The 19,781-nt window shown below is 52.4% G+C and overlaps 8 protein-coding genes across 8 annotated transcripts; 2 read left to right on the top strand and 6 right to left on the bottom strand.

Annotated features, from left to right (window-relative positions):
- Window positions 1-1,542: 1,542 nt before the first annotated feature.
- On the bottom strand, window positions 1,543-2,396 carry BDW70DRAFT_149223 (uncharacterized protein; the record flags this gene model as incomplete). Its single annotated transcript, XM_073738976.1, has 4 exons — window positions 1,543-1,659; window positions 1,737-2,177; window positions 2,239-2,280; window positions 2,346-2,396. The coding sequence occupies 4 exons, from the start codon at window positions 2,394-2,396 to the stop codon at window positions 1,543-1,545; spliced, it is 651 nt and encodes a 216-aa protein (XP_073597535.1).
- A 412-nt stretch (window positions 2,397-2,808) lies between these two features.
- BDW70DRAFT_166816 (glucarate dehydratase family protein) lies at window positions 2,809-4,244 on the bottom strand. The gene has a single exon (XM_073742089.1). It carries the CDS (start codon window positions 4,145-4,147, stop codon window positions 2,873-2,875), a length of 1,275 nt encoding a protein of 424 aa, XP_073597534.1. The 5' UTR covers window positions 4,148-4,244; the 3' UTR covers window positions 2,809-2,872.
- A 418-nt stretch (window positions 4,245-4,662) lies between these two features.
- On the top strand, window positions 4,663-6,420 carry BDW70DRAFT_166812 (major facilitator superfamily domain-containing protein; the record flags this gene model as incomplete). Its single annotated transcript, XM_073742088.1, has 3 exons — window positions 4,663-4,809; window positions 4,865-5,624; window positions 5,700-6,420. 3 exons carry the CDS (start codon window positions 4,663-4,665, stop codon window positions 6,311-6,313), a joined length of 1,521 nt encoding a protein of 506 aa, XP_073597533.1. The 3' UTR covers window positions 6,314-6,420.
- Window positions 6,421-6,453: 33 nt separating this feature from the next.
- BDW70DRAFT_133627 (phytanoyl-CoA dioxygenase family protein) lies at window positions 6,454-8,051 on the bottom strand. Its single transcript, XM_073736360.1, has one exon. The coding sequence runs from the start codon at window positions 7,764-7,766 to the stop codon at window positions 6,882-6,884; it is 885 nt and encodes a 294-aa protein (XP_073597532.1). The 5' UTR covers window positions 7,767-8,051; the 3' UTR covers window positions 6,454-6,881.
- Window positions 8,052-9,938: 1,887 nt separating this feature from the next.
- BDW70DRAFT_133626 (dihydrodipicolinate synthase family protein) lies at window positions 9,939-11,909 on the bottom strand. Its single transcript, XM_073736359.1, has one exon. It carries the CDS (start codon window positions 11,405-11,407, stop codon window positions 10,433-10,435), a length of 975 nt encoding a protein of 324 aa, XP_073597531.1. The 5' UTR covers window positions 11,408-11,909; the 3' UTR covers window positions 9,939-10,432.
- Window positions 11,910-12,290: 381 nt separating this feature from the next.
- On the bottom strand, window positions 12,291-13,252 carry BDW70DRAFT_158696 (SDR family oxidoreductase; the record flags this gene model as incomplete). The annotated part of the gene is made up of 3 exons (XM_073740563.1): window positions 12,291-12,432; window positions 12,506-12,874; window positions 12,957-13,252. The coding sequence occupies 3 exons, from the start codon at window positions 13,250-13,252 to the stop codon at window positions 12,291-12,293; spliced, it is 807 nt and encodes a 268-aa protein (XP_073597530.1).
- A 642-nt stretch (window positions 13,253-13,894) lies between these two features.
- BDW70DRAFT_166810 (Zn(II)2Cys6 transcription factor) lies at window positions 13,895-16,476 on the top strand (the record flags this gene model as incomplete). Its single annotated transcript, XM_073742087.1, has 4 exons — window positions 13,895-13,984; window positions 14,085-14,795; window positions 14,869-15,793; window positions 15,886-16,476. The coding sequence occupies exons 1-4, from the start codon at window positions 13,923-13,925 to the stop codon at window positions 16,474-16,476; spliced, it is 2,289 nt and encodes a 762-aa protein (XP_073597529.1). The 5' UTR covers window positions 13,895-13,922.
- A 110-nt stretch (window positions 16,477-16,586) lies between these two features.
- BDW70DRAFT_133621 (uncharacterized protein) lies at window positions 16,587-18,356 on the bottom strand. The gene is made up of 3 exons (XM_073736358.1): window positions 17,723-18,356; window positions 17,210-17,645; window positions 16,587-17,157 (listed from the first exon to the last, which is right to left on the bottom strand). Exons 1-3 carry the CDS (start codon window positions 17,947-17,949, stop codon window positions 16,765-16,767), a joined length of 1,056 nt encoding a protein of 351 aa, XP_073597528.1. The 5' UTR covers window positions 17,950-18,356; the 3' UTR covers window positions 16,587-16,764.
- Window positions 18,357-19,781: the final 1,425 nt, after the last annotated feature.

Here is a 19,781-nt window from a genome sequence, read left to right as displayed (position 1 = left end):
GGATCTGTGTTCGAGATCTGGGTTGTCAGGATGAATATGGAAAAAGAAATAGTGTTGGGTTGGACTCGGTTGGTCTCCGTCTGAGAGAGGAAGATGGGGTTACGGTTGGAGGAGATGGGTGTGGAAATGACCTCGTGGATTCCGGGCATTATATAGCGAGAGAAGCCCCATTGTCTGTTAGGCTCTTTGTTCGAACGGCATTCACTGTATAGAATCCAAGAAAGACCAGTCAACAATCCCCGGCAGCCATTTCTCGGCCCAGTGTGTTTCATTATAAGGGACCAGACTCACTTCGAATTCAGCAAACACGGTGAATATGAATTACTCTATCCTCGTTACTTGAGTCCTCAAATTAACACCCCTTTTATCACCGTTGCCTCTTCAAACTCTGTATTCACCGAAGCCTAGCTATCTTAGAGTTCCAGATACCCAACCCTAACCACCCATTGTCGCTTCAGAGAACACTCCTACCGGCAGCCAAAACAAGCCAGAACCTGGACAAGGATCAAAACCATTCAGATTCAGCCCCCGAAACAATATGAGTTTGTCGAAGACTGTCTCACCGTCTCTAGTGACCTCCTCTCGAGGACTCCCAGGCCATACCCAAGCATGGAGGGCCCTACTCGACGCCTCAATCTTCGATCCCCACGAACACACGAGTCCGCACAGCGCCAGATCGTGCTAAACTAGGGCTATTGCAAAACCAGCACAATCACTCACCCCAGCAGCACTCCAGTAGCTGCAACGGCCTGCTCAGCGTCACTCGGGCGCCCACAATCTCAACATCCGCCATTCAATTAAGAGCCTCGACTTCTCCTCGTCACCCTCGCCATCAAACGTGAGTCCAGCTCTGAAATCATTATGCAACGGTTTGTCTTCCTTACGAGCGTGCTGCATCCGGGTTAGACTTCTGCAGTACAAAATCGACCCCCTACAGGGGCAAACGATGGTTGACTTAGTATCTCTGTTACTTGGCATTCTGATCTTGTTTCCGTTCAGGCTTATAGTTTGGATTGAGTGTTGCCGCGATATATGTTATAGAGTAGACAGGCGTGCAGGTATCTTGCTGATATTGTACTCTTGACTCTTTTTTAGGTAGAAACGGGCTAGACAGCATACTTCTGCTGTACGGCGGAGGTGGTATCTCGAGTATGTTTACTGTGTTTATGCTTTGGGCTCTTCATTTTATTGTATACGTTGCCCTATTACATAGGCAGTCCCCACCAGCAAAGATAGGCTTGACTGAATTCCATCCTTGGCCTTGAACAGGTCCAAGAGCAGGAGCTAGATTACGCAGTCACCAGATATCATTTACACGTAAGTTAGCACAACACTCTGAGATTTCACACTTGCCTTCGTGCTACTCTTGGCGTGAGTGAACAAATCTCGCGCAGCCAGATTGTACAGCTACACCTCGCGGAATCGATTACATTCCGAGATTCGAGACTCAAAATAATTCGTCTATTGATAGAATAGGATAGAATACAATATCACCTTTCCCGCTGACCATGAGACTCTCGATTCGTTAAATTAGGGCCATCCCTACTTCTGCTCTTCGTATTGATATACCTGGTACGCCATCTCAGTGGCGTCCCCCTTCGCAGCAACAGCCCTGCACGTTAGAAACGTACTACTGTCAATCCTCTCGACAGCCCAGACCTACAATCTAAGTTAATCACTGTTGCCGACAAACCCAGCCACCGGCATAACGCATGCTAGTTTGGAAATAGACCTACTTGCTCAGCCGTCCACCCCCCAGACTCGCAAACAATGTAATCCTGCACGAACGCCTTCTCCTTCGCCTCTTCGCCGCCAGTCCCAGGCACAGAAACAGCAGTACCAAGGAAAGCCTCGATATCGGCTTTCCCCTTCTCGCCAATTACTGACGTCTCTACTTGGAGAACAGGCTTCACCTTATTCCCGTCTCCATCCTCAACGCCCCGTACATACCGGCTGCGGACTGTTATAGCGGCTCCAGAGACAGCATCGACTTGTTCGTGTGTGCTCCAATCCAGTGAACGTGTTTGCTCAACACCGGGAAAGATCCCGCGAAGCCCCTGTTGCATCATGAGACGTGTATTGGGTTGCTCCCCGTTATGAGCTTCGGTGGTGTGCGCGGTTTTAAGGGTTATTGTGCCTGACGTGACTGCTTTGCGTCGGAGCCAGCCGATCCCTTGCTGTGTTAAGTTCGTCAGGATTCCAAGGCTACTTCAATAGGTGCTGGCGAGGAAGACATACCAGTTTCAGAGCACCGTCTATATTAGTGGATTTAGATTTGTCCTGGAATTGCATCCATGTCAGGTACAGAGCGACCCAGAGACCTAGAGGATCGAGAATGGACTCACGATGACCCAGTCACCGGTCAAACTCCGGATGCTCACTTCTGCTGCGGACATCTCTTGTGAGTTTATATGGCTGAATAACTTAAAATGTCGAAACGAGCTGGACAGGTCTGGTCGGATAAACGTCGCGACTTTATAGCCTGATCCACGGCACATGCTGCGACTGCCGAGGCGTCGTCTGAAACAATCGGCGATCTGCCGAAATTTTGGACCAATTCTGAGTGTTTCGAGAGTTTTAAAAGTGCTATTAATTTGGTTGACAGCGTCGAATTCCCAATTGTTTCAGTATCTGAACTTACTCTACAATTAGATCACACGAGTGGAAACTAGGGCTGCTTGATTGTCGATCCTTGATTTTTTGGAACTTGGAGATGATAAAGTAAATTCTCTACAATCTAAGAAAGCCAAAACCATAGCAATAAAAAACTAGAAAATAAATAAAAATGAAATATAAATATATTTGTGTCGGAGTTCGAACCATACGTCCTATCTTGCCTGTTTCAGCCGAGCTGTAGCGTATAGCCCTCGGGTCACCACCTCGGTATACTCGCATCAAACCCCGGCTCAAACCGCCTCATATAGGAGGTATCATCTCGCTTCCGAATGCCACACTCCAGATACTGTCGATGTAATCTCCATAATTGCTCTCGATCAAGCTCAATACCCAATCCCGGTGCCCGTGGCACCTCAACGCCCCCGTCCACCCACCTCAGCGTCCTCCCTGGATCGACGATGACGTCCTCGTCCCTCCTTTTCCACGGCCAGTGTGTATCGCATGCGTAGTCCAGGTTGGGTGTCGCCGCGGCCAAGTGTGTCATTGCCGCCAGACTGATCCCTAGATGGCTGTTGCTGTGCATGGACAGTCTCATACCCCAAATCGCACAGATGGATGCGAGGGTCTGCGACTTGCGCAGCCCACCCCAGAAATGGTGGTCAGACAGGATCACTTGTACAGCCTTTTGCAGTATCGATGGGGGGAGGTGGTCAAAGGCAACGACGGCCATGTTGGTCGCCAGTGGCATAGACGTTTCCTTTGCTACGGCTGCCATGCCGCCGATCTCGGGCGCTGGATCTTCGAGGTATTCGACAATCCCAGCGAGTTCGTTTGCAACCCACTTGGAGGTCTCAATCGTCCAGGCCGCGTTGGGGTCAAGGCGGAGGGGGATACCTGGGAATGCGGCATGCAAGGCCTTGATAGCGGCGACTTCTTGTTCGGGAGGAAAGACGCCGCCTTTGAGCTTGATCGCCTTGAAGCCGTACTCGGCGATTATCTTTTTCGCCTGTTGAACGAGCTGCTCGGGCGTTAGGGCTTCGCCGTATTCGTCGTCTGGAAGACCGGGGTGCCCTGCCCACTTGTAGAAGAGGTATGCGGAGTACTGCACATTATCACGGACACGCCCGCCCAGAAGATCGCTTACAGGCACACCGGCCAGTTTGCCTTGGAGGTCGAGGCATGCGACTTCAAATGGGGAGAAGACTTTATCGGCAACTGACGCGGTTGTCACCATCCCCGCCATGCCGTCACCGCCGGTGGTAGTGTCGTTTGCGAGACTGTCCACGCATATTAGGTAGATGGCGTTTGTGTCATAGATTGAGAGGGACGAGGACTTGATCTGCTCTGCTGCCTTGACGAGACGGTCGAGGTGCGCGGAGTCCCCATACGACTCGCCGAGGCCATAGGCCGTCTCTGTCACGACCTCGACGATGCTGCGTAGCGCAAAGGGCTCGTGTACGCCAACGCTGTTGAGTAAGGGCGGGTCGTGGAATGCCACGGGGGTGATGACTATGTCTTTAATGATGGCCATTTGCCGACTCTTTGCCAACTCTATTTAGTTCAGCACAAGCCGTCAATGTAGGTAAGCTACTCTTGGTATCAATACTTGTTCGGAAAATGCACTGCACGTATATACTGCACCCCCACGGACAATATTCCGCATATCCAGCCGAAAGGCCAGCCAAGGATGCGGAGAAGCCGGACTCGGGCCGGAAAAGCACAGACATGCACCCTTATCCGAGCGATCTGCGAACACGGATCGCACATCCGCCGCTGGCCAGATCGTGGTTGGCTGCTTATCCGTTGCCAACATGCCATGGCCTGGGGAAGGCGGGGTGTGGACTCGAAGCGGGGAAGAAGCTGTAGAGTGAATGAAGATCCGGGGTAGCTGTCATTGTCCATCTGGTCTGACCTCGGACGAGCGTATCTAAGTTCAGTCAAGTCGCTGGGGGAGAGGGGGGTATATCTGCGTGCCTCCCCACTGACTAGCTGGGACAACCTCTGCTCTTTTTCCCTCTTTCTTCTTCTCTACCTACTGACAGCACAATGGCCGAAAAAGACATTGAGAAGCCCTCGCACATCGAGAGCCCTATCACAGAAATCGGCACCTTTCGTGTCGTGGGCCTGAGCCCTGAAGATGCGAACTTTTACACCAACTATCCCGAGGAGAAGAGGAACAGGGTCTTTCGCAAGGTATATCAATCCGCTCTCTACCATGGCGGGGTGTTGCCAAGCTGATATACAAAAGGTCGATATTCGCCTCGTCCCTATGCTCGCCCTTTTGTACCTCTGCGCACACATCGACCGCGCCAATATCGGCAACGCCAAAATCGAAGGCATGGTCACCGACCTCAACATGTCCGGAGTACAGTATAACACCGTTCTCTCAATCTTCTTTATCCCCTACGTCCTTCTCGAAGTGCCGTCCAACGTTCTCCTCAAGAAATTCAAGCGCCCCTCCACCTACCTTGGGATCCTCGTTGTCGGCTGGGGCGTGATCATGACCTGCACTGGGCTCGTCAACAACTACAGCAGCCTGATGGCCGTGCGCGTCCTCTTAGGTATTTTTGAGGCGGGATTCTTTCCCGGCGCCATCTATCTCTGCTCGTACTGGTACATGCCGAAAGACCTCGCCTTGCGGATCTCGTACTTCTACTGCGCGAGCGCGTTGAGCGGGGCATTCTCAGGCTTACTGGCTGCCGCCATTGCGAAGATGGACGGCATCGGTGGGTATGAGGGATGGAGGTGGATCTTCATTTTGGAGGGATTAGCAACCGTCGTCCTTGGTTTGGCTTGCTTCTTCTTCCTTATTGATACGCCCGCTTTGTCGAAGCGCTGGCTGGAACCCGACGAGATCCAGTATCTGGAGCTCTCTATGTTCATCAAACAGGGTGGCCGCGTGGAGCATGAGAGTGCCTTCAAATGGAGGGATCTGATGATGGTCCTCACGAACTGGCGGGTTTATATGCAGGCCTGGTTCTTGTTCGCGCAGTCGGCGCTTTCCTACGGTATGTCCTGTCCTGACCACGCTGCCTTCCACACCCTTTCTCCAGCCTTTTTAAGTCCCCACTGAGACTGTCCAGGGATTAAATTTACCCTTCCCACGATCACCGAGAGCATGGGATTCAATCGAACAAACGCCCAGCTGACCAGCGCACCCCCGTACGTGGCGGCCGCCATCTCCGCCATAATCTTCGCCCGACTTTCCGACCACTTCTACTGGCGGATGCCCTTCGTCATAATCCCAATGGCAATCATTATAATCGCATACTCGGTCATTATCTCGCTGAAAGGCGAGCTGGCCTCGAACAAAGGCGTCGCTTATTTCTCCGTCGTTCTGGCCGTCATTGGAATTTACCCCATCCAAGCGGCGGCGGCCTCCTGGAACGCGAACAATATTGCCCCTGCGGCTAGGCGAGCAATCGGCATTGCGCTCATGAACTGCGTCGGCAATGTCGGTGGGATCCTTGGGAGTTTCATGTATCTGGAGCGCGAGAAGCCAAAGTATTACACCGGCTTTGGGATCAGTCTTGCCCTTGGAGTGACGGGGATTATCATGGCGGTGTTGCTGGAGTGGAGTTATATGATTGCCAATAGGAGGAAGGAGAGAGAGGCGGACGAGGCGAGGACGAGGTATACCGAGGAGGAGCTGTTTGATATGGGCGATCGGTCGCCTTTTTTCAAGCATGTTTTGTAGGCTGCGAACTTCCATGGAGAGGGTGAATCTGATATGGCAAGCTATGGATGACCATCATTAAGTTATAGGTCCTGCAGTTCTTGGGAATCAGATGGATGCTGTATGACTGGTCTTCATATGTTCTTAGGGTTGACCATAGCCATAGCCCAGCGTTTTCTGAGCTGTACTGCCTACTGTCCTGCAGGTGAGATAGACAGAATGAAATATACTCAGGACAGAGGAGGACATAAACTGAACAATAAAGCTCCCGAGCTCTCTGGTCAAACCTCCATCTAGATAAGTTCTAGTCATGCTCGATCAGAGATGGCCACATGTTTATTCACCATGAGACTGACACTGTCTCCCTGTTTCTCTGCTTGCAGACACAAGATTGACTAGAACAGTATAGCTGATATGCGCAAAACGTCTGGGAGTGGGCAGTTTCATTAACATCACAGCTGATCCCCTTATTTCCAGTCGAATCCGTTCAGGTATCTGTACTAGGTCCAAGTGGATGATGAGAATGAAGACTGCAGTTATAATTTCCACTCGACTCGGCAATAGACACGAAAGAGTCTGAAAAAAATGCCTACGGCTTTAACGTAAAGTCATGATCATGGCTTCCCTGCAAATAGTCATACCCTTCCTCGACCCACTGGACACACGCATCGACGCCCTCCCATCTGTCAATCTCCCCCTTTACACTCTCCGGTAAGATGATTTTCTGGTCACTCCGGTACCAACGGGAAAACAGAATAGTCACCAGCATGATCCTCGGTTCCTGCGTCCGATTCGGCATACCTGCATGCCAAAGCCTCATATCTCTGATGACCAGGCTCCCCTTTGGCAACCTTTCTGGCTGGATCCCACCTCTACCCATCTTCCGGCGTTCCTCGAGTAGCTTCTCTCTAATCTGCTCGTGCCCATGTTTGGGATCAAGCACATCCCTGCTCGTACCAGTATGACTGCCCAACCAGACCTCAGTCGCCCCATTCTCAGGCGTCGTTTCGACAAGGTTGATGTTGATAGCGTAACCCCACGGAATCATTGGAAAGTTGAAATCCACATCTATATGGACTGGCTGCCGGTCTTTGGCTTGAAATGCTGTGTTCGCACTGTAAAAGCGTAGCGCGGGTCTCGGCCCAAGCATACATTCGACGACCTGCACAGCGAACGGATTCGCCACGATGTCCTGGTAGATATATTCTTTCTCCAGCACCGGTTCTTGCTGGATATTGCCTGTCTCGGGGCCAAAGTTCCGGTGGGTTGAGGGCCGGGCGTGGAGGGTTTTGGCCTCGGGGACCATGCGACTGTTCAGCTTGTCTAGATGCGCTATGGAGACGGCATTGGTGATAACGACGAGGCCATCGCGGTGGAGGGCTTCGATGGCGGATTGCAGGTTGTGGGAGGAGACCTTGGTAGAGGACAGCTCGGTGGGGGTGAGGGTGATAAGGGTTGGTTGGGGAGGCGCCATTGTTGATGCAAGCCAAGCCTCATGAAGTTGCTTGTATGGGAACAGGGTTAAATTACCTGGACTCGGCTGGTGCTTGTTCGTCCAATAAGTAGATGAAAGAGCGTGACGAGCGCAGAGCGAGAGAGCGACAGTGGTAGAGGGGAGCGTAGCCGAGTTTCTCCAATTCGCCTCTAGGTGCTTTTAGTCTCTTCGCCACTGACAGAGATGACCGGGTGTGAGGTTCTCCAATTCATAGTCTAAATATGCACGTACGAAAATCTCCACTACATCGAGTCCCGGCTATTGGAGCTGGCTAGCTCGACTGAAAAGCTGCTAAGTTATGTATGATCCAGTATCCTCATATGACTGTGGCCACAATACCTTGTGATGCGTTACCTAATCATAGCTCTGCCCTCTTAACCACACCCAGCTAGAGGTTCTCTAACTAAAGCAATCACAACTGGTCTAGTTGATTAGCATGACCAAAACAAGGATATTGAAACTAAGTGCCTGGCGATCAATGAAGATGTGCCTTCTCAAACTCCTACCTAGCTGAGTGAAGCTCCAGCAGCGAATTCGTCTGTCATGGCTTCGGGTCCCAGGTGCTCTTTGGCTGGGTGACACGCACTGACGGGCTGCTGGAACGATATACTCGGCTTTATGGGCTAATCTCAATCTCTCGGTCTGGCTAGGCAGCCATGCTGCAGATTGAGAATGAGGCCAGGGGGGCACGGTCAAACATGCTGGCTGGGTCATTGCGTGGATAGCTCCCTCTCTCGCTTGTCGCCCGAGCCAATCGTAGATTGCATGGGTGCAGGAAGCTCCTAAAGCGCTATCCAAACTCTCTTTCAGGACTTCAGGACGGACGCAGTGTCGTCTCTACACCCAGTGTTGGGAATGCCCGGGTTTCAGGCTGCTGCAGCCATGCAGCAGTGAGAAGTCAGTAAGTCGTTTGAACACAAGCTGCCAGCCAACAATTTAGGGCCTAATTCAACAGCACCTGAGATCTGGACTGCTCAGTACGAGGTTGGGCACCATCGGGCCACGTATTCCGTGCATCTCCCAGTAAGCTCTAGCTGGAGTTTGCCCGCTTTTCCTCGAGCTGTAGCCCTTCTTAGCCTCGCTTGCTCGAGAGCATTAAATAGCTGACCCTCCCATCGCCTGTCTGTTCAGACAACGTGACCTTGTTGCCTCTTGTTTCCCGTTCAGCAGGTTAGCCAAAGGTATGTCTATTTACATTTTCTTTTCTTCACTGCAACGATGTCCCTTATGATGCTTCCTGCGACTTGCTTTCCTCTTCATACCGAATGAAGCCGTCATATCCCAGCGCCGGAACTCACCTACTGCATCAGCACATCTTCCCCGCTTCGTGGATCTATAGCTGATCGACCAATGGGATTCTTGCTCGTCCACAGCGCCACCTGTGAGACTGGACACCTTCAGGTGCTGCTTGATGCTTGCACACCTGCGCCAATAGCCATGGGAACCTCTTGGACACGTCATTGTCTCCAGTGCCCCCTGGCGGACTGGAAATCTGGACTTGAAGATGCACCCGGAAATCCTCAAATGCTTCTTAAGGAAATGCCGTACGGAATCCGAATCTTTATTGTCTATAACGCCACCTGTAAGACAGGGCCATTCACAGCGGCTTGTCCTGATAGCTTGCCATGAAAACATCCTGAAATTTTTCCATCTGCAGTGCCACCTGCAACACTGGCCTCAGGTGATGATAATCCTTATACTTGTTTCCCACTGGAACTTCATGGGGCCATAGGAGCGCCGATGACGTCCACAGCGCCACCTGTGAGACTGGGATTTTGAGTGCTGTCACTGAACACGCTCGCGTCGAACTGGAGCCATGGATTACCTTGCCTAATCCGCCTGGAACTGTCAAGTGTTGTTTAACATACATACTTGTTGAAACTCGGAAACTGTCCATGGTCTACCCAGGCCACAGACCGAATCTGCTACCAGATTATGGAACCCACTCCGGTCCAGACTCTTGAGTCCAGGTGAAGCAGAATAGACAGTAACCCTCTCCGCGGAATGAACTTCAAAGACTTCATGGACTCTGGTAGACAGAGGTGCAGCGGTTGTAGACTTTGTGATGCCGGTGTTGCCCCAAGGTTGTCTCATTTACTACCGAGACTACACCATCTTCCTTCTTTCATCACACCTCTATGTCTGCTTGTCTCGTTTGTTGCAGTCTCATCTTCGAACACTTCATATGAGATGCCGTCCGATGCTATGAAGGCTAACGACAGACGTTAAGAAGCATAGCATCCATACAAGCCATCCCAGTCCGAGTTTCTGCAACTCTCTTAACGAGCTATGGACGATTTACAGGTGCCGCGTTCTTCCCGGATTACCATTCTGACGCTTTCTCCCCAGTTGTCTCCAGCTCCCATCTCGGATCCCGTGGGCGTGCCTGACGCAGGGAACTTGCTATGACCCTCAATTGGTCTGGCTGTAATTCGCGACCCTCCAAACGCCGTCGCTAACATTCTTGTTATTCATGGGTTGATGGGAGACGCATATCGAACATTCTACAACGCAGCCCACAAGGTACACTGGCTTAAGGACTTCCTGTTGCACGACATTCCCAATACTCGGATAATGTTGTGCAGTACTGCGGAAGAGGCGAATAATCTTCAGTCGTCTTGTATCTATCGAGTTAGGGCTATCAACTACAAGCTATCCTCGAACCCTACCAACCCCCCGGTCATCTCTATAACCGCGACCTTTCCCTTCTCATCCAGCTCCCTATACGGCCTCCTAGGCTTCAACGTCTCTAGTGGCCTTTCAATGCCCGCCTTCTTCGCCGTGGTAATTCCCACTGCATATTTGACGGACGCAATGCCCGCCTTACACGGCTGCTCCGCCAACGCCGCCCTCTTATGCAACTCCATCGCCTCTCCAAGCTTGCCCTCCATGTACAGATTATAAATTCTCACAATCGTTTTGGGAAACACGTTCGCGAACCCGGCAATAGTGCCCACCGCACCAGCCGCTAACCCTCCAATTAGAAAATCACTCTGTCCGCCAAAAGTCGCGAAGGTCCCAGCGGGTAATTCAGCAGAAAGGCGAGTGATCTTTGCCACAGACCCACATGTCAACTTCACACCCACGATCTTACCAGGCCATTTCCTAGCCAGAGATGCTATAGTAGCAGAATCGAGGTCAACGCCATTGCAGACAGTCGGGAAGTTATAGATCAGAATCGGCAGTTCACTTTCCCTCGCGATCTCGTCAAAGAAACCCCTCACCACATCCATCGTCGTCTGCTTCCCAAAATACCCTGGCGGTAAACACAGGGCATAGTTCGCGCCAGCATCTTTCGCGTCCGCTATGAATTCCAGGACTTGTTTCGTGCTGTGGCCCGAGACCCCTGCCATAATGGGGAATGTCTCCCCGACAGCCTCGCGCGCTGTCGTCAGAAGAGTCTTGCGCTCTTCACGTGTGAGGAGGAATGTCTCGGCGTTTGTGCCGAGGATTACTAGTCCGGAGAGCCCGGTGGTAGAAAGGTAGGCGTAGTAGGCGGATTGGGAGGGGAGATCCAGATCGTCGGTATCTGGGTTAAAGAATGTTATTGCAGGCGCCCAAACGCCACTGGGGGGTACGGAAGAGGAGCTGTTGGTGGTGTGGCCGTTCGTCACCGTCATTGTGATGCGGTCCGCAACGCTAGGGGCCAGTTTGAACTTTGACGCTGGAATGGGGGGCACCGCTGTTGAAAAGCGTATAAAGCTTGACAATCAGTTGCTGTAAGAGTGGAGGGCCGGTCCTATATGGAACTGGATTGCTGTTGCCTGGAGATGCAGTTGGGTCAGGGAACAGATAGTGGGGGTTCGTCGGCATTCGATGCGAGAATCTGTCCCGCGGTGGTTTCCGTCATGCTAAGCCATGTTATCATGAGAATTGGCACACTTCCCCGCTCAGGATTACGGTATAGAGACGGTGTTGCTGGAGAGAGTTGAGTAGGCTACTTAGGGCTAGCAGCGGGCCGTGGGGACGGAAACGCGCAGGCGGAAACGGATACATGATAGATAGCCAAGGCGCTTTTCCGGACTGCCCCAGATGATTCGGAATATCGGTTAGATGCCCGAGAGATGTTCACGTAAATAAGCTAGTTCAAAAAGAGTGTAGACCTTCAATAAAGTAGTTGATTATCGCTATGAATTAATAACAGGTACTAGGGGTTGTCACTTGGTTTAGATAGGACTCCGTATAGGGCTATTCCTCTGCACTCCCAGCGAACCCCTGCACATTGCCTATTCAACGGTAAATCATGCGTAGATACTGCCGTTTCTTCCTAATGCCATAATAACGACTGTTGTCGTCGTTAGCAGTCACATTCGCCCTGACAATCGCAGCAACCACATCCTTAACCTCCGTTACAGCCATAGCAGGACATCTAAGAAGCAGTGCATACTCGGCGGAGGTATATTATTGGCAGCTCGGCATTTACACTGAAATTTGATTAAGACCAGGAATTATTTTATCATAGGATGTCTACCGGCCAAGCCCATAAATCAAACACAAACCTTCTCAAGTCCTCCGATGCATGATAGTCGCACCCGCCTGATGGTTAGGATAAACCAACGTATCAGCCACAACAACATTCTCTCTCCTACTCGCCGTAAACACGATCACCTCTGCAATATCATCCGGCGTCAACGGCTCACATCCTCTATACCCCATCAAGTTAGCCAACAACTCCCAGCTCGTCCAGACCCCTGCCCTTAAGGGATGTATGAACTCACGCATAGACCGCATCCGCCTTACTCTTATCCCCATAAAACCTCACGACCGAAAACTCTGTCTCGACCTGCCCCGGGTCTACTGCAATAACCCTCACCCTGGACGCAATGAGCTCCTTGCGCAGAGCCTCCGTGAAGCTGCGCACGGCGGCTTTCGTCGCGCAGTAAATACTCCCACCCACATAGGGCTCGCGGCCGGCGATCGAGCCGATGTTGATAATATCTCCTGCTCCCTGTCCGTTGTTCCGCGATAGCATGGAAGGGAGGATTGCTTGGGTCATATTTATAAGGCCGTGGACGTTCGTGGAAAACATGGTGGCTATGTCCTCTTCCGCGATTTCAGGGGCGCGGGCGACGCCCTTGACCAACCCACTGGGCGACGATCAGCATCTAGCCTTGCTGGGTCCCGGTCTTATCTGTAATTGTTGGGCAAGAAGGGGAGTGGGCAACGCACGCGTTGTTAACCAAAACATCAACCTCTTTGAACTCGCTCGGCAGAGTTCCGAGCAGCCCGTTGACTTCCTCTGGACTGCTTACATCGAGCTGGATCGGGTGAACTTTCACGCCCGGACACTCGCTTGTGATTTCACTTGCCAGTTCTTGGAGTCTGTCAATGCGCCGCGCCGTTAGGATCAGTTTGAGATTGTCGGGCGAGCTGCGTGCGAATTCGAGGGCTGTCGAACGGCCTATCCCTGAGGAGGCACCCGTTATGAGGATGGTTTTGCCGGAGAGGCGTTTTGCAATGGACATTTTAATTCTATATGAGCTGGAATGCAGAGAGCGTTATGGGACTGTATCCTTCTCTATAGAGGGGAGAGGGACCTTTAATACTGGGGATATGACCATGTCCATCAAGTCAAGGTCGTTCATATACCACACGAGGCTTGTCTCCAACACTACCTAGATAGGCAGTCAGGTTCCGTCCAAGATAGCGGATGCGGATTAAGTTGTTGACGGATCCATGCATTTCAGCAGTGGCCAGAAACGTTCCCTCGAGGAAAACTGGTCCGGGTCCCCTACAGTCATACTATAGTCATACGCTTGCACGGCCTCTGTCTTCATGGGTAGAGTAGCCTGAAGCCAACTACCCTGCATCCGCTCACCTTGGAGAAGATTCTTGGAGGAGTCTTGGCCCAGGAAAGCCGGGTTCTGCACTCAATGCACTCCGATTAGGGTCACTCGTCAGATGATGCACGGAAAAGCTTCCCCACACCACCAGCTCCTCCGTCTCGGATCCTTTTCCACACGGATAAACCCCTGCGCATCCGTCCATAAGGCGCTCTTCCGGTACATTTCCCGTACATATTGCCGTCTTCCCACTTCCGTCTCCAAATCTCTCTACTCGTCCCTTCCGCTGTGTGCTCATACCGCTTATGTGAGCCATCCAAGTTCCCAACCCCATACCAAGCCCAGAACGCAAATGAAACAGAAAAGCAACAGCGAGCGAGTCAGAGTTACCAGAGCATGTGATCGATGCAAGAGGTAAACTCCACCGTAGCCCTAACTACAGCAATGGAAATTCTCAACATAACCCTAAGTACAACATATCAAGTTGAATACTCTACTGACAAGATGATCGCAGGAGGAAAATTAAATGTAACAACAGTCAGCCATGCCAGTTCTGTATCCGCGCAAAGGCCCGCTGCACCTTTGACTCTGCCTACACACGGGGTAGGAAGTTCCTTATCCCGTCCGCATACCATGAGAACGGAACCCCCGTCTCCCAGAGGGGATATTATCCGACTCTCCTGCCGAGCACAGCAACATCCCAGCCGGAGACGGCTGTGCACCAGCTTCAAGTCCAGGAGTCAGACCACGGCCAAATGCAGGTGCAATGCTCCGGCTCGACCTCGTCACGCAATTCACCCGAGCCCCCTTCAACTGACCGGCAAGGCCATTACATCGGGCCCGCGAGCGGCGTCTCCTTCCTCCTCCGTGTGCAAAAACGTCTCCACGACGCTATCAGCTTCACCGAGCCGAGCGGGAGCATATTCACCTTTGGTGACGCCCCACTGAGCCTCCCCGACTTTGACCCGTCCTTCTGCATGATGCTGCCCAGAGACGAGGCGCAGAGACTGATAGACAGGTACTTTGATTTCGTAATGCCGACGTACCGGTTTCTGCATCGGCCTACAGTGCAAGAATGGTTTGGAGAGTTCTACGATACCCTGGGGGTTATGAATGACAGACATAGGAATGGGGCAAATGCAAAGATTGCGCTCTTGTTCATGGTCTTTGCTTTGGCGAGGGTCTATATGCCTGATGATGAAAGGCCCGGACCGGCGGACTTGAGGTATCCATCCATGTAGGCCCCAACCCATTCAGTAGCGCCAGTACTGATGAATGATGATTGAACGATTGAGCAGTGCCCGCTACTACCTAGCCGCCGAGCACCAGCTAAGCCAGGAAAAGGGCTCGATCAGACTCACAAGCGTGCAAGCCCGGCTGACGCAGTGCTACTACCTACTCTCCCAGTCACGCATAAACCACTGCTGGAGTCTGTTCGGGACAGTCTCACATCTCGCGCTCGCTATCGGGTTGAATCGAGAGAGGAAGGCCGATCCCTCTACGAATGGGGGCGGGATGAGTGTCATCGAGGCCGAGTGCCGCCGCCGCACATTCTGGTGCGCGTACACCCTGGATGCATACCTCAGTGCTGCATTGGGAAGACCGCGCTCGTTCCACGACGAGGACATCGATACCGAGTTCCCGGCATGTCTTGAAGACCACCAGCTCCATCTCTCCCAGCCACAGGAACAGTCTCAGCGCAAAAATACGTGCACAGCATTATCGACAATGCTAGCGCCCCTAGCACATATGAAGATCGCCCGCATTATCAGCCGCATCCTGCGGGAGCTGTACTCCATCAGACCGGTCTCAGACAGTAAGCGTCTGTCCTCTGTACAATCGATCAGCAAGGAGCTAAGCGCCTGGCGGTCCGAGCTGGCATGGTTTCTCGATGCAGATGTGCTGAGTGCATCGCTACTCATGCCAATCTTTCAGCGACAGCGGAACGTGCTTAACCTCACGTACTGGCATTCGATCATCCTCACGCATCGGCCCTCTATGCTAGGGATTCTTACACGCGTCCAAGATGGTCGGTCTCGTTCGAGCAAGGGAGGCGCTGGCGGGGACGGTTCACCAGCCCAAGTCAGGGTGGGATCTAGCACCTGCATCGCGGTAGCGGCCCAGGCACAAGAAAGTATCAAGCAGTGCCTAATTGCTGCTATGAGAATCGTTGATATCATAGACGAGATCACCCAGAATCGGCAGCTGTTAAGGGCGCTCTGGGTATGCCTACTACATCCCCACCCAACCTTCCGGCTTTACTATGCTACTCACTTCACTTCTTCCTTCGCCTATGCTAACGCCTATACCGCCAGATAACGTCCTACTTTGCTTTCAACGCCACGATAGTGCTCTACATCCACGTCATTCAGAGTCCTGCCATTCCGTTCCACATGTATAGTACGTACCTGTCAGCCGCAACAAGATGCCAATCCCATCTTTCGGACATTGCCGAAAAGGGCTCGCTCTCCGAGCGATATTGTCTTGTCCTTGAGGAATTACGTGTGGAGGCGATGCGGCAGGCCGGCCAGCCCAGACACACAGCTGGTGATGGATCTTTCGCACCAGCGAACAGGGAGAGTATCAGGGACAGTCATAGCGATGCCCACACACGCTTTCCCACGTCATCAGAGACGACCTTTTACTCTACAGCTCTTAGTCAAGCCCAGGCGGGGATCCCGTGCGATGCCCAGACCAGTCCGCATACGACCGCAACGAGTTATAGCGGTTCACTCGAAGGTAGCGCCGTTGGGTTTGCCCCGGACACGAACGGCAACGACATACGAGGATTAAGCCTGGGCCTCTCGCCGTCCGATTGTCCTGGCTGGGGGCAGTTCACGTCGATGATTTCGTCGGGGCTGGGGAATATGGATCTGTTTTGGGGGGACGAAGGGTTGAGACTGTGAGATGGGAGCAGAGCTTCGTTTCTGACTAGGAGAAACAGGCTTGGAAAGGTCATGCTTGTGTTGATGCCGACTGGATTATGATTAGACATATATACGTACTGCTAGCGTTAGACTCGTTCAGCCAACTGGGTATACCGAAAATAACAAAAAGAAAAGAACAAGAGAAAAAAATGACAGTAAAGAAAGAAGCAGAAATGAGAGAGAAGATATATACAAGGGAAACATAATGCTGCCATTCCTGACGCGAAATTATCCCGTTGCACCATCCATCATAACTGTGGACGCCCACTACCGCACATACTCCGGATTCCTCCCGTAGCCCTGCTCCTGCCCCAGGTTATGATAATAAGCCGGCCCCGAGTTACGATAACCTTCGTTCCCCGTCATGAATGTCATCGGAGGCTGCGAGGGCGGGGGCGGAGGCGCATACGCAGACGTCATATCAGCCGCGTTGACACGCTGACTGGCCACCCTGACGGCAGCATAAAAGGCCATGCAGTAAAAGAACGACCACAGGAAGCTGGCTGCCTCGTACTTGGCCAGGTACTCTTTGTACTCGGAAGACCCGTACAACAAAGACCGGCCGGAGTATGTAAATGCGTTTTGAACGTAGTTGCCCAAATTCGTGAGGGTGAAGCCGAGAGCGCCGATGACAAGGAGGATGATGCTAACGGTGATGCCCTGCTCTTCGTTAGATTCCTGCGCCGGCAGCCAGCGGTGACGGGACACTTACCCTTGAGCGCAAGCCGCCCGGTGCCTGGGAGAGCGTTTTCCCTAGCGTCGCCGACGCAAGCAACATCCCCGCTGCAGCGATACAGTGGTACGTTAAACGGACCGCGCGCTGGGGCTCTGCCAGGTCCATATATGAGCCAGAAAAGTACGTATCTTTGTAGTAGTAGTGGTACCAGGCGGTGTTGATACTGAGAACTGCGATGAGGACGAGACCGACCAGGACGGCCCAGACTTTCTGCGCGGTGAGAATAGCCGGCTGCACTAGCCCGAAATCCGTCTGCAGCTTGCGCGAGATGGAGATCAGGATGGCCGCGAGGAGCAGGTACTCAGAGACGCCGCGGAGCCAGAGGTCAAGCACGGACGCTTGATACATGTGGCGGGAGTTGTAGACGTCGCATTCGGTGAGGATGGTGTAAATGATAGTGACGATATAGGCGCTGTTAATCTTGTTAGAAGGTTCCTTGATAGGCCCGCGGGGTGGCGGCCCGGTCTCCCAGACCACTGAGACACTTACAACCAGGCAAAGATGATTGACAGATTGAGGAAGACAGCGCCGGCGACATGCTGACCTTGTTTCTTGCTCCGGCGGATGCGCACCGAGGCGAAAATCAAGAGCACCAACGTCACAATAAAGTACAGTGCCGCAAAAGCGATGTCGATGCGAGGAGCGTCCATCTCAAAGGCGTATTCGCTGCAGGACGGGAGCCCGCCGTAACGGGAAGAGCCATAGCCTCGAGCCATGTTGATTTTCCTTTCTTTCCCTTTCTTTGTGGTCTTTCCTTTCTGGTCTTTCTCTCTTCTTCTCACTTGGCGCCGCTCGAATCTGGAGAGTTCCGATCTGGAAACGGAATGGCCGGGGGGGAATTACACCCTTTTAAAACCCCCCGAACCTCTGGGTTCTTTGCCCTGCGCTTCGCCCTGGGGCTCCGTCCAGGGTCTGTTCCTGCAACATCGCTAAGGCCCAAAGTAGCCTGGCCCGGCGCACAGCCCCGAACTGGGCTTAGCATGTGGTCCTAGCATGGGTCTGTAAGAGCCTATGGTGAAGTCTCACTCGCCGGGTTGAGCCGCAGGGACCAGTTCGGCCGGTGGATTGAGACAGTGTGACTGCATGGGAGCGCCTTGGGGCTTGGCGCTGCTCTTAGGAGTCTAGCGCTGGCCCCCAATCCAGCTAGCTCCTGGCGAATAAGAGGCTGCTGGAGGCTGCTGCAGCCTCCAGCAGCCTCTAGATCCAGGCTAAGGCGCCGGGCATTTTCAAGTCAGCAGACGCCAAGTCGCATCTAAGCACCGATTCGGACTGAGAGTTTTATTAACAGAGAATAGTAGGATAGACTGCTGGTGACGGACAGATGAAAGAGAGTGTGTTTTGACGTTTGATCATGAAGAGGAGGACAGAAGTTAAGGTGCTGACAGATATCTGATGATAGTGCTGATGGAGACGAATGAGCGAGACCATGAGTCGATCGGTATCGATTCGAACATCGGTCAGAAAGCGAAGTCGGAAACTCCCCGACTTCTAGGGGCGACTGGCCGGGCGACTAACTAAGCGATGGTGCGCTAGCGGCGCTAACGGCGTGCAAGGCTGAGTCGCTGAGTCTGGGCAATGTTGGGCATGCCCAACATTGCTTTGGGCCCTAAGAAAGGGGCAGTCAGATCACGTGGGAAGCTGTGCCTGCCGGAACTCGGCATTGGCCCGAAATTGGGTTACATCAGCGAGGGTCTATCGTACGTTATAGTTCGCCGAAGGGATAAATCATAGACACAAAGATGCAAAATGATGGATTTCGCTAGCTCTAAGTCTGGGTCTCTCGCCATACGTGGGGCAGAATGGATTGGGCCAGTCTCAAGACCAGCCCAGTACGAAGCGAGTAAAAGCTGCACCAAAGGAAGCAGAACCGCAGAACTCCTGGTCCACGTTAAGCGTGGTCAACATCTCCAATGTACGGCTATAGCTTGCTTGACGCTGATAGTAACTTGCCAGGCTTGCCACTGTGAATCCTCACGAGCCCATCTCTGTCACCTGACCAGACCCGACTGAGCCCTGAGCCGCAGTCAGGATATTATCAGACGTCCTTAAGAGCATACTCGGGTAGATAGAAAGCGAGTACAGATAGATAAAAGAAATTAATAAAATGAGATGAAAAACAATAGTATTGCCTGATGAATAAATAGAAGATCGATAAACGGATGATAGATATACTCGGAATATAAACTGAGACGACAAGCCAATCAGAACAATTAAACCATTCTGCGCTCATATTTCGATTCCTAAGCAGGGAAAAGAGAATTATGTACATGGGGAGGTCGTTGTGGGATGTCTATACAAAGCCAAACCTAACATTAGCTCTGCAGGCAGTCGGAAAGCAGAAGTCGATCTATCCAGTACACCACTGTACGCGATGGTGCTGGATAACGGCGCACGCTCATTCCGAGCACGGTGCCCGGGATGAGCTCTGCAGCCTGTGCTGAATCACGATCGCGGCTTCCTAAGCACAGTGCTTAATATAACCATAACAAATAGATGTTCAAACGGAGTCTGCCGGTGCGAACGGGTTGCAGTTGTCGCGTTCTATTTC

The sequence above is a fragment of the Aspergillus foveolatus genome, assembly GCF_047715535.1.
Source record: "Aspergillus foveolatus strain CBS 279.81 unplaced genomic scaffold BDW70scaffold_15, whole genome shotgun sequence".
Lineage (NCBI taxonomy): Eukaryota > Fungi > Ascomycota > Eurotiomycetes > Eurotiales > Aspergillaceae > Aspergillus > Aspergillus foveolatus.
This window is presented reverse-complemented; position numbering and strand designations above follow the sequence as displayed.

Coding starts and splice junctions, on each gene's coding strand:
- BDW70DRAFT_166816 (XM_073742089.1), bottom strand. CDS start 4,147: ATGGCCATCATTAAAGACATAGTCATCACCCCCGTGGCATTCCACGAC.
- BDW70DRAFT_133627 (XM_073736360.1), bottom strand. CDS start 7,766: ATGGCGCCTCCCCAACCAACCCTTATCACCCTCACCCCCACCGAGCTG.
- BDW70DRAFT_133626 (XM_073736359.1), bottom strand. CDS start 11,407: ATGACGGTGACGAACGGCCACACCACCAACAGCTCCTCTTCCGTACCC.
- BDW70DRAFT_133621 (XM_073736358.1), bottom strand. CDS start 17,949: ATGGCTCGAGGCTATGGCTCTTCCCGTTACGGCGGGCTCCCGTCCTGC. Junction 17,646..17,722: donor TCAATCATCTTTGCCTGGTT/GTAAGTGTCTCA, acceptor CAAGATTAACAG/CGCCTATATCGTCACTATCA. Junction 17,158..17,209: donor CGGGCGGCTTGCGCTCAAGG/GTAAGTGTCCCG, acceptor AACGAAGAGCAG/GGCATCACCGTTAGCATCAT.